The sequence below is a fragment of the Phragmites australis genome, chromosome 8 (genome assembly GCF_958298935.1).
Source record: "Phragmites australis chromosome 8, lpPhrAust1.1, whole genome shotgun sequence".
NCBI lineage: Eukaryota > Viridiplantae > Streptophyta > Magnoliopsida > Poales > Poaceae > Phragmites > Phragmites australis.
Window position 1 is genome coordinate 35453994 of NC_084928.1, and position 11018 is coordinate 35465011.

Here is an 11018-nt window from a genome sequence, read left to right on the forward strand (position 1 = left end):
TTCTATCACTGGTAAAATCAGTGCCTACTGTATGTACTTCAGATATAGTCCGTTGACATGGAAGTTCAAGAACTTCCTCCAGTTCCATTCGAAAATGGTGATGCGATGATTATTAGAAACAAGAATGCAACATTAGAAGTTGTGCAATAGATTGATTTAACTATCTGATAAGGCTCTGTTTAATTTACAACAGAGAATGACATCGACGACACAATATTGGCATGCTTAAAAGATTGAAGGCAACTACTGCCGGTAGATGAACACCGCAAGCGGGGATCCTGAGGGACCTCTTTGAGATTCGGCTGGGGGTTGATTCTGGATCTACCTCGTAATAGATTTAATACGAATATATGAGATCTAGGCGGGACGGATGATCGTCGGCTGGTAAGAGTAAATGCACAAGAGATTTTAGACAGGTTCAGACCACACAGAGCGTAATACCCTACTCCTATATGTATGATGTACTATTCATGCTCTTCGAATACCTTTCTCTGGATCTTTGTGTTACAAGGTTTTTTACTCTATCTATCAAGTCTTGAGTTCCAGTCTTGCTTCTCGCTTCCAGCTTGTTCTCTCCAAAAACCTGTCTTCTACGGAGTGTACCCCCTTTTATCCTATCGGAGGAGGCTCGGCGTGCCCAGAACGGGGGCACGAGTTCCCATTAATCATAAATAGAAAGCAACCGTCATGGGGCTACAATTTGATGTTACAGGGGTTGAAAATGCGCCTTCGGCCGGTCCCGTCGCCCACTACGCCCAACTTTAGCAGGTGCAGGGGGGCCCACCGGGCAGCCGCCGAACTGCCCCGTATGCCCGTTCGGTCAGAGCAGATCTAACACGGCAAGGTGGCAGTGATATGTCTCGAGCCCAGTGACGACATCTCCAAACCGTTTCCTTCATGGGCCCCGCAGGGTGACATGCGATGGGACCCGTCACATTAAATGTCCCCACGCCTTCCTGTCAGACGGTGGCAGGGACTGACGTACTCAGTAAAACAGGCGTGGGGGGAGTGGTTGGATGTGACCGGCCACGTTCCTTCTTAAATGCAGCATCGGGCCTCCCACCGATTGACACCTTACCGTGGAGCCTTTGTGGGGTCCACCGGCAAGAGGCTTCTTGGGTCTTCGAGAAACTACGAGTGCTCAGGGGCCAACTGTTCATGACCCCGAGCACCCCTTCCGGAACTGGCTTTTCTCGGGTCCTCAGGGAACTCTGGGTACTCGGGGGACCACTGTTCATGGCCCCGAACACACCTCCCGAAACTGCCTCTTCTCGAGTCCTCAGGGACCACTGTTTATAGTCCCGAGCACCCCTCCCGGAACTGGCTCTTCTCGGCCCTCGAGGAGATGATCCTCGAGGAAAGACGCCACGTGACATTCTGCTGTCCTGATCTCAAGACTCGAGGACCTCTGATTTCTATGTCACCAACAACTACTTAAGCAGCTCAGTTCTCTAGATCATGCAATGTAGTGTTGGTACTACTTAACTGACTAACATTTTCTTTGCATATCCTACAGCTGCTTCTTTTCGTGTATTTTCCAAAGAAAAATGCAGGTGTTGTTCCTGTTAGGATATATGTTAAATATATATACATAGTCGATAATAGGTAGATTTAAGTGTAACTAAAAATAAAGTTATAGTCGCACTCTTATTTCTAGACTTATAAATATTGAATATCATCGTGTAACTACATCAACTAACAGTTCGTATGAGGAGAGCATGCACTGATGATGTAGCTAAGATGATCGAACCTCATTAAAAAATATCATATTTTGGTGTATTGATCTTGTATTTAGCTTATGATAATTCTGCTAAAACCCTAACAATTCCTTGCTAGTTTAATTTCCTAGGTATGATCTTCGATGCACTTTAATTGTCGTTTTGGTGCAATATTCTTGTGAAAACGAGAGGTGAGATCGACGCAGACACTGCTTCCTGAACAGCGACAACTGATTATCTTCTCATCCCTATCGAAGGTTTTCAGAAACTCCATGTCGTTCAAGGCTGCCGCGTGCATTTCCAGCTCCCTCGCCGGATCACTCGGTGACGACGACTTTGCAGTTTCCGATGCCGCCGTCGACTCTTCGAGGCACTCTGCACACGCATGCATGGAGAAGCAAGGCATTAGACGTTCGCGTGCATCAGGATGGGTGGTTCGAGAAACGTACTGTTACCGGCGTCGTGGCCGTGATGCGGCGACTCCTTGCTGTGCGCAACGGCGCTCGCAGTGAGCGAGCCGTCCGGGGGCGGCGAGGGCGGGCGCAGGCGCAGCGACTCCTTGCAGTGCGTGCCCTTCGCCGGCCTCTCGAGGAGCGAACCGTCCCGGCGTGGCCGCGGCGGTGGGGGCTGCGAGTACCTGCATTCGTTGCAGTGCGCGGCGGCGCTAGCGATTATCTCCTCCAGCCTTTCGTGGAGCCAGTCGTCAAGGCTAGGCGAGGGTGGCGACGTGCAGCGCCGGAGCGTCTCCTTGCAGTACGCGATGGTGCTCGCCACGGCCTCCGCCCGCTCACGGGCCGTGTCGTCGACGGCGCCCCTGGGTGGCGGCGACTCCTTAGCGGCCCTGGCTTTCCTCAGCCGCCTCGAAATCTTTCGCAGGTACCTCCCCACCACGTCTCCCTTCAGCGCCGCGCTCGCCGCATCCGCCTCCTCCTGCTTCTTGGAAGAGTACGCGGGGGCGCCGCCAGAGCCGCACAGCAGCCTCCCGGCGCCGAAGCACAGCGGCGAGGCGGAGGGGCTCTTGTGCGGGGACGTGCTGAAGCTGAAGTGGTCAGCGCTCGACGAGGAGACCGCCGAGGGGGAGGAACCCGAATCGGCTTCCTCAGCGCCGCCCGCGCTGAACGCCGGGGACGACGGGCAGTCAGGTTCTAAGGACGCAGCGGTCGCGGCCGTGGCCACCGGGGCAGGCCCCGTCGTCGCGCCCACGGCGTAGGGGAACAGCCAATTCATGGCGGCGAGTGCTCGTAGGAAGGGTTCAATCGAGAGCTTGGGTTTTGCGTGCATGCCGTTGTTCATGGCATGGTGGCATCCTATATTCACGTCGTGATCATTCACAGCCGATTCCATGGCATTAGTTGCCTATTTTCGAGACTATCATTCCATACCAGCAATGCTACAAATGAGTAAATGTCTAAAAAAATTTACATGCTGAATCAGCTACACATACTAATTATTACTACTCAACTGTCAAGTAGCTTATCTGAGTCGTCCATTTATCATATTTAATATTTATATTTTTATTGAATTTTTTTATCTATTATATAGTTGTTTCCAACTACCTCTCCAACAAAAATCTTAATGCAAATGAATGATCCTGATAAGCTATATGTGCGCAACAGCTAGTGGAAAATTCGCATTTACTTTACAGTTGAGTCTTTTGATGCCAAATTCTTATAAAAACGAGAGGTGAGATCGGCTGCATAGTCACGTACACTGCTTCGTGAACATGAGAGTCGCTTATTCAGATTTGTATAGTGATGAAGTGACGACTGATCATCCCCGTCCCTATGGAAGGTTGTCAAAAACTCCATCTAGCTCGTTGAAGTTGCCGCGCATGCATTTCCAACTCCCCGGTCGGATCACTCGGGTGACGACGACGTTGATGTTTCGGCCGCTGTCGCAGACTCGCCGCGGCACTCTGCACGCATGCATGGAGAGCACACGCGTAGTTGCAAACACAGTGGAGGGTGGTTAGAGACTAAAGCAAATTTTATAAGACTGATCTCACGTGTAAACTTTGAACACGTGTTCTTCACCACACAGATATGTATGTATGCAAGTTGTTAGATCAAAGGTGAATAGTATGGATAAAAGTCTCGTGAGGATCTTTTTCAGAATAATCTTATATATTTGCTTCCAGTTAGAGACACATAGTCATTGGAGTCGTGGACGTGATTCGGTGACTCCTTGGAGTGCACAACGGTGCTCACGGTGAGCGAGCCGTCCTGACGTGGCCAGGGCGGGCGTGGCGCCTCTTGTTGTGTGTACTTCGCTTGCCTCGCGAGATGAGATCTGAATCTTCTAATTTTACGGTAACTTTATCGTTGACACATGAGCCTAGCCCTACATGTAAGTGATGACCCGCGACGTCAGAGTATCCTCGTCCCGCGAGGTGGTGGGCGCGCTGGCTGCGAGTCCCTGCACCCGTTGCAGTGCGCGGCAGCGCTAGCTGCTAGCGATGCCCCTCATCCTGCCTCTCGTAGAGCCAACCGTCCATGCTACGCGAGGGCGGCGGCAGCGGCGAGCCCGCGACGACGTGTGCGGCGCCGGAGCATCTCCTTGCAGTACGCGATGGCTGCCAATGCCTCCACTCGCGAAGGGATTCCCTTCACTCGCGAAGGGATTCCCTCCAATCTCCTTGCAGTGACCGCCAGGACGATGCTGCACAGGGCGACGAGCTGAGAGAATTTGGTTCACAGTCTGCAACAAGCCTGGGCGCCATGCAACAGCTCTTCCTTACTCATATCATTCAACAGATCTGACCAGAAATTTAAGAACGAACAAGTCTGACCAGAAATTTAAGAACGAACATGCATGAAAAATTATATCAGTGGGATCATGAATTAGTTTATTTTCAAAGCAAACTCTAGTACGAGCCTTCCATATAGCACAACAAATTACCGCCAAAGATGGTTTTGAGCCAAAGAATTTGGTATAGTCGTGGTACCGATACAAGTGGCAACAATTCCCCATACCACTTTGGCAACTTCACACAAAAAGAATAGATGCTGGCAAGTTTCATTCTGGGTGCAGAAGTAGCAAGAAGGATCACCGGATCAATTGTGCCGCATTATTAAGTTGTCCTTATTCAGCAACGCATTATGTTCCAGAAGCCAAAGAAAAAGTTTGATCTTGAGTGGAATTTTGGCCTTCCAAATGTGCTTATAACACTGGTTAGGATTCTCTCTCACCAACCAGTTACAGATAGATTTCACAGTAAAAATACCTCTGCTATGCCAGCCTTATCGCACGAGAAACCAATAATATTTTACAATCTCAGTACATAAATCTTTTTCACAGGATGATCCTACCAAATGCTATGCAGGAAACGAACCAAGATGGACCATAGACTGCAACTGCCAGCCTGTGACATTACACAAGCTGGTAGGCAAACCATAACAGCAATATTTGCAATTTCCGACTAGCACACTTAGGAAATCATAGAGCTCACATGAACGCCCCCACAACGGGCACACATGCTTGTTCCGGCTGAGCGCAGGGAGAGGAAGGAACCTAACTCCAAAATTTGACCCGCATGACTGGCCAGAAGTCACAGTGTGGCATGGCATGATTACCACCTCCTCATACCCCTTCCACCACGGCCACGCATGGCTGCTCCACCTCGGCCCCGACCAGCCATAGCAGCAGCATCACCTTGTGCACTCTCAGACTATAGCATAGATGGTAAACCAGTTAGATGATTTGAGGTCCGTTCTAGCACCAAAATGCAGAGAAACAACTTGCAGAAAATTCCTAAGATAAAATTGGATATGTGATTGGCTGAAACAGCTTTTCCATTACCAAAAAAGGGCAAATAGAAAGATCGGAGTCAGAGCATCCAAGTTGAAAATTACTAAGCATAGATTTAGATCAAGCATACAACATGCTTCTATCACCAATATGCAGAGAAACAACTTAAAGAGAACTACTAACACAAAATTGGGGTAAACTTGACATGTGATTGGCTGAAACATCCTTTCCATTATAAAAAAATTAACAGGACTTAGATCAAGCATACTCCCTCCAGTCTTAAGTAAGTTTCGTTTTGGACATCGACATGATCCCCAAAATACAAATTTGACAACTACTTTTTGTTGTAATATGTTGGTAAAACATAGCAAAAGTATACTATTATGAAAGTACTTTTTGAGACAAATCTACCTGTGTCATTTCCAAGTATCCAAACTCAATACATAAAAAGTAATTTATAGCCAAAGTTTGAAATAGTTGACTGCATGCAACCCAAAATGACACTTATTTTGGACTGGAAAATAAAAGATACATAAAAAATAATTTATAGCCAAAGTTTGAAATAGTTGACTGCATGCAACCCAAAATGACACTTATTTTGGACTGGAAAATAAAAGGAACAAGGTTGCAAAAAACATGAGCAGGTCATAGCAACTACATGTACACACTAAAGTGTGGTAAAGCTGCGTGCCTAAAAGGATGACACAAAAATCAGAAAAAAAGAAATAATACCAATGATCTCCAATTACACATGGAAACAATCTTGGACACACTAAAGCACTGAAGGGATTTTGAGCCTTAACGTTTTTTGTTTATTCAAATTACACATGGAAACAAGATTACAAGACTATAATGTTCCTAGTAGGTGTTGGGAATGGACAATATTGGACTAAAATGCATTTCGGCAAAAGGAGTTAAAGGATGGACAGGTGACACTTTGTAGACATTCAATACTTTTCCTTACCTTGGGGTTTTTTACTGTCTCATCCACACTAAGAATAAGACAAGCAGCTTCAGTTGCAGCATTTATGGCATTGATCTGGAAAACAAATTTTATGCCACCAATGTAGGAGTTAGAATGTGAAAGACACTGAGTAAAAGGCAAAGCACAGTTACCTTCACGACTGCAGGTTCCCACACAAAGTTAGCCAAAGAATCTGAAATTCCACCATTGTGGATGTCCACACCATAATTAGCACCTTCACCTGTTAGAAGTGAACAAAAGAGTTAGAAAAAAATGTAGTTTCTGAGTTCATGAAGACATTATATTTAGTCATGGCTTGAATGAGTTGAAAACTTGCAACAAAGCTCAACTATTGAAACAAAGCAGAAGATAACCAACCGGATGCATGTTTCTGTCTGAGCTTATTCAACACATCAGTTGCATCAAATCCAGCATTGTCACAAAGCTGTCTTGGAATTACCTGCAGGCAGATTTACTTCAACTGAGGAAATTGCATTCTATAAGCTTGAAAACTGTGATATATGAGAATTAAACAAGGAAACATCAAGCAAAAGCACAAACCCAACTGAACCGTCAACATGACTACACAGCCTTATAATGTTATTCACAAATTGTAGTGCACAAACATCACCAGGCATATTCTTTATTACAGCGAAACTTCAACCCAACAGTAGCCAATGTGAAGGAAACCCATATTTCCTGACCAAATGGCTGGCGGAAACTATTGATATATGGTAATTTTCATATTGCATATTTTTTGCCCCAAGGGTCATGTAAAGCGGACTGACACTACCCACTACTCCGCAACTAACTTTAGCATAATACCATTCCACTTCAAGATTTGTACAGTTTATTAGTTTCCACTTTTCAGAGAGCACAAAAGCATTGTTCGTTACATTCCCGAAAATCACATTACACAAAAGCCTTGTACTTTTGATTGTATACAAGCAGCAGCAGAGACTTGAGAAAAGCGTCAATTAAACAAAGGTCACCCCTTCAATTGGGGTTGCATGAATCATGAAGCATTCCACAGGTCAGTAGTTTGAAGCCACCCTTGGTTGTTTAAAATTTGTGCAACCCTCGAGGATGGAGCTCAGAAGCTCCTCCGTCAAATATGAATCTGATTGCAAAGTTAAAGGAGAAAAAATATACTATGTTTTGGAATGGATAAGAATAGGCCAGGCAGATATACCTCAAGGGCTTTAGCAAATGAATTTACAAAAAATTGAGACTTCCCAGCTATGGACCGCGCATGCTGCCTGAGATACCTGCTTATTTCCATCTAATACCAAAATAAAAAAGGTTAGCATAACAATATGTGCAGAAGATTGCATCATGTAGCTTAGGTTTCCAATGCATACATCAATAGCACCACCACCAGGCACGACTGTTGAGTTCTTGAAAGCTCTCCTAACAATCATGATAGCGTCATGGAGACTTCTTTCAGCCTCCTCAATGAACTAGTACAGCATATGACAACAGCATTAGTACTGTCATGATTAATTTGCAAACTTGAGAAATCATATATAGCAGTAAAGGACCTGATCTGCACCGCCACGAAGCACTATGGTTGCTGTTTGACCAGAAGGACAACCACTAAATATGTTAAACCGTTCATTGCCCACTTGCTTTTCCTCGAAAACTTCACAGGAACCAAGAATCTTTTCAACAAAGAGGAACACCACAAGTTAGGTCAGCTAACATTTATTGCCAAACGACTATGTTAACCTATGTACTTACAATCAAGTCCAATATCCATCTAGAGACCAAAGCCAGGAATGTGAATATGATTACCTCATCAACGACATTGTTCACTGATGTCTGAATGGTTCCACCAGATGCCGCTGCAACACGTTGTAAATCCTCTTCTGTAACGCGGCCAGCACAGAAAATGTCCCTATCTGCAAAATACTGCACGTAGAAGAAACGTTGACCTCAGGCTACAGTACACAGAAGCAAATTTGAAAAAACAGAATGAATTGCAATGGGAGTACATACCTGTGTTGCAAGATCACCAATTGCTAACCGTGAAAGCACTATTTTTGCCCCACTTTTTACACATTTTTCTAACTTGTCATAAATAATGTTCCATTCAGCATCAACAATTGACTGGTACTGCAGAGGGTCCGACAATCTAGAAAAATAAAGACTTAAAAGTGAGAAAAAGGGAGAGAATGAATGATGCAAAAAAAAGTACAAATCAAGGTAATACTGTAACAAGTGTTTGGATTGGGTGAGCATACCTGATTTCTGCATTTTCTTTCTCAGATTTCAACTCTAGCTCAATGTTCAGCAAAAGAATCTTTGGATTCAAGAACTTCTTTGGTTGTTGCTCAAATCCAGCATATGAAAATGTCTTCTTGAAGGCAACGCCGTTAACAAGGAAGGAATCTCGCATAGTACCTCCTGGAACCTAGTAGCAGTTCAAGAGTAAGAACATCTGATTCTCAGTGAAAGTTAGCTTTTAAGCATCTATGAAATGAAATCCAGTTCCGTATCAGTAGTATACATCATATAACAAGGATCTTAGGCATGAAAGTCCTGGTACAAATATCTTGAGAAATTACCTTTTTTATTCCAATAAGGTTAAGTCTGTCATCATCGCCAATGGCAAGAACAGCATCGACAACCATGGGAGCGAAGAATTCTTTCTCACCACCTATTAACTTCGACGAGAGCGTCGTTGCAGCGCACTTGGCTAACAGTGATTTCTTTTCTTCAAGGTTTTTCCCTTCTATGCTAACTGCCAGTTCTTTTACCTTCTCAATTGCCTGATAAGAACCTCATGTGGATTAGAAAGTTAAATGTGACAATTGGCAAGGTACCAAATGCACAGCTATTCAAAGAGGAAAAGAGTGGAAAGCGCACTAACCAAATGGCCAGCAGTCCTATAACTACGAATTAGGCTATGAGGGTGTACTCCGTCCTCAATATAAGGCTTTGCCTCCTTTAAAAATTCAGCAGCAAGAAGCACCACGGTTGTAGTCCCATCACCAACCTGGAGAAAACATGATATTATGATATCCAAGTTACTGAGCAACTACAGCATATTGCAGGTTACAAACAGATCGATAGAAATGGAATTGATAAGGGATGACAGACAGCAAGCCAAAACTGGTATTGCAGGTTATTTCATTTCACACATTTATCACACCTTGATTATACTACGGAATCTTGTGTCACAGTGTAAGAGCGGACAGATCAGCTGATCGTGGAACATTGTCAAGAAATGCTTGGTACAAGCTCACACAGCACAGCAGGCCAAGCGAACATTGGTCTCGAGCAAGTTAAGCAAGCTATTCGGCAATACCTCGGAGTCCTGGGACTTGGCGATGTCGACAAGGATCTTGGCGGCGGGGTGGACGATGTCGAGGAGGCGCATGATGGTAGCGCCGTCGTTGGAGATGGTGACGCCGCCCTTGTCGTCGTGGATGAGCTTGTCCATGCCGCAGGGCCCCAGCGTGGTGCGCACCGTGTCCCCCACCGCCGTGCACGCGTTGATGTTGCTCACCACCTGCGCCCGCCCCTGCGACGTGTCCGTCCCTTCCTTGAGCAGGATGATCTGCGGTTGCTGCGAAATCGGAAACGAACACGCGTCAGTAAGAGGAGATCGCGGAATGGCAGAAGGAAAGCCCGCGTCGTGGGGCTTACCATCATCGCAGGCATGGTGGCGAGCTTGGTGTCGCGCCGGGGTTGGGGCTTTGTGGTGGGGAGATCTGAGGCGGCGGAGGCGAGGCGGCGGCGCGGCAGCAAGGGTTTTCCACGATTGCTTTGCTCTGTCTGGTGGTGGACGCCGGCGGCGCGGGCCGAGAGTTCTACGAGGCTCGTCGGCTCGGATGTGGCCTACGGGGTTGGTTTGCATCGTGGCCGTTCATTCTTGGATCTAAGGGACGGCAGTATTCGTACCATTTTTCTCATTTTGAAAGCTGCGGTTAATCATCTGTCCTAACTATTAGAGCGTGTGTAACGAGGTGCTTAGATCCTGTTTCGTAAAGCTTTAATTTTAAGATTTGTTTGGTAAAATTTTAACTTTAAGATCTATATAGAATTTAGAGTTTGTAGAATAAAATAAAATAAAATAATTTAAATATTTCTCAACCACACCAATCTCTTGCGTGAACCATTCTCATGTAAGTCTATTTTTTCTTTTCTTTTTTGTCATCTCTCTCCGACAATACGGCAGCGGTAGCTTATGTAAGTCCGATAGACACTTACGGATCACATCAATCGGGATTGCATCCATTTATTTGGCAATTGGCAAGTTTCGTTGATACTAGCCTTGACTTCCACGAGGTCCCATGGTGTTTTTAGCTCCGGTGCAGATAGCGGCCTTGAAGAGCGACAACTCATTTCAATTGTAATGAGATGCTATCTCACATCACATCAACCTCCTTACGACGAGGTCTATGTGCCTTCCCATTCAACACGTGTTTGTGTTTGATGCGTTGGCATAAATTTATAAGATTTTACCAAGATTTTGGGAAAGTGTTATTTTACCATTGAAAACGTGCCCCGTAGTTACTGCAACTTCAAAGGGGTGTTGCAAGTCGGAGCGGGATTTTGTTACACGCTCAACAACTCTATCAATG

At 45.6% G+C, this 11018-nt stretch overlaps 1 protein-coding gene across 1 annotated transcript; it reads right to left on the reverse strand.

The window, feature by feature from the left end:
* Positions 1 to 4872: 4872 nt before the first annotated feature.
* LOC133927268 (T-complex protein 1 subunit eta-like) lies at positions 4873 to 10255 on the reverse strand. Its single transcript, XM_062373649.1, has 14 exons — positions 10081 to 10255; positions 9740 to 10000; positions 9302 to 9427; positions 8997 to 9200; positions 8673 to 8842; positions 8428 to 8563; positions 8224 to 8340; positions 7971 to 8090; positions 7791 to 7889; positions 7622 to 7711; positions 6808 to 6889; positions 6582 to 6670; positions 6430 to 6504; positions 4873 to 5385 (listed from the first exon to the last, which is right to left on the reverse strand). The coding sequence occupies exons 1-14, from the start codon at positions 10093 to 10095 to the stop codon at positions 5287 to 5289; spliced, it is 1683 nt and encodes a 560-aa protein (XP_062229633.1). The 5' UTR covers positions 10096 to 10255; the 3' UTR covers positions 4873 to 5286.
* Positions 10256 to 11018: the final 763 nt, after the last annotated feature.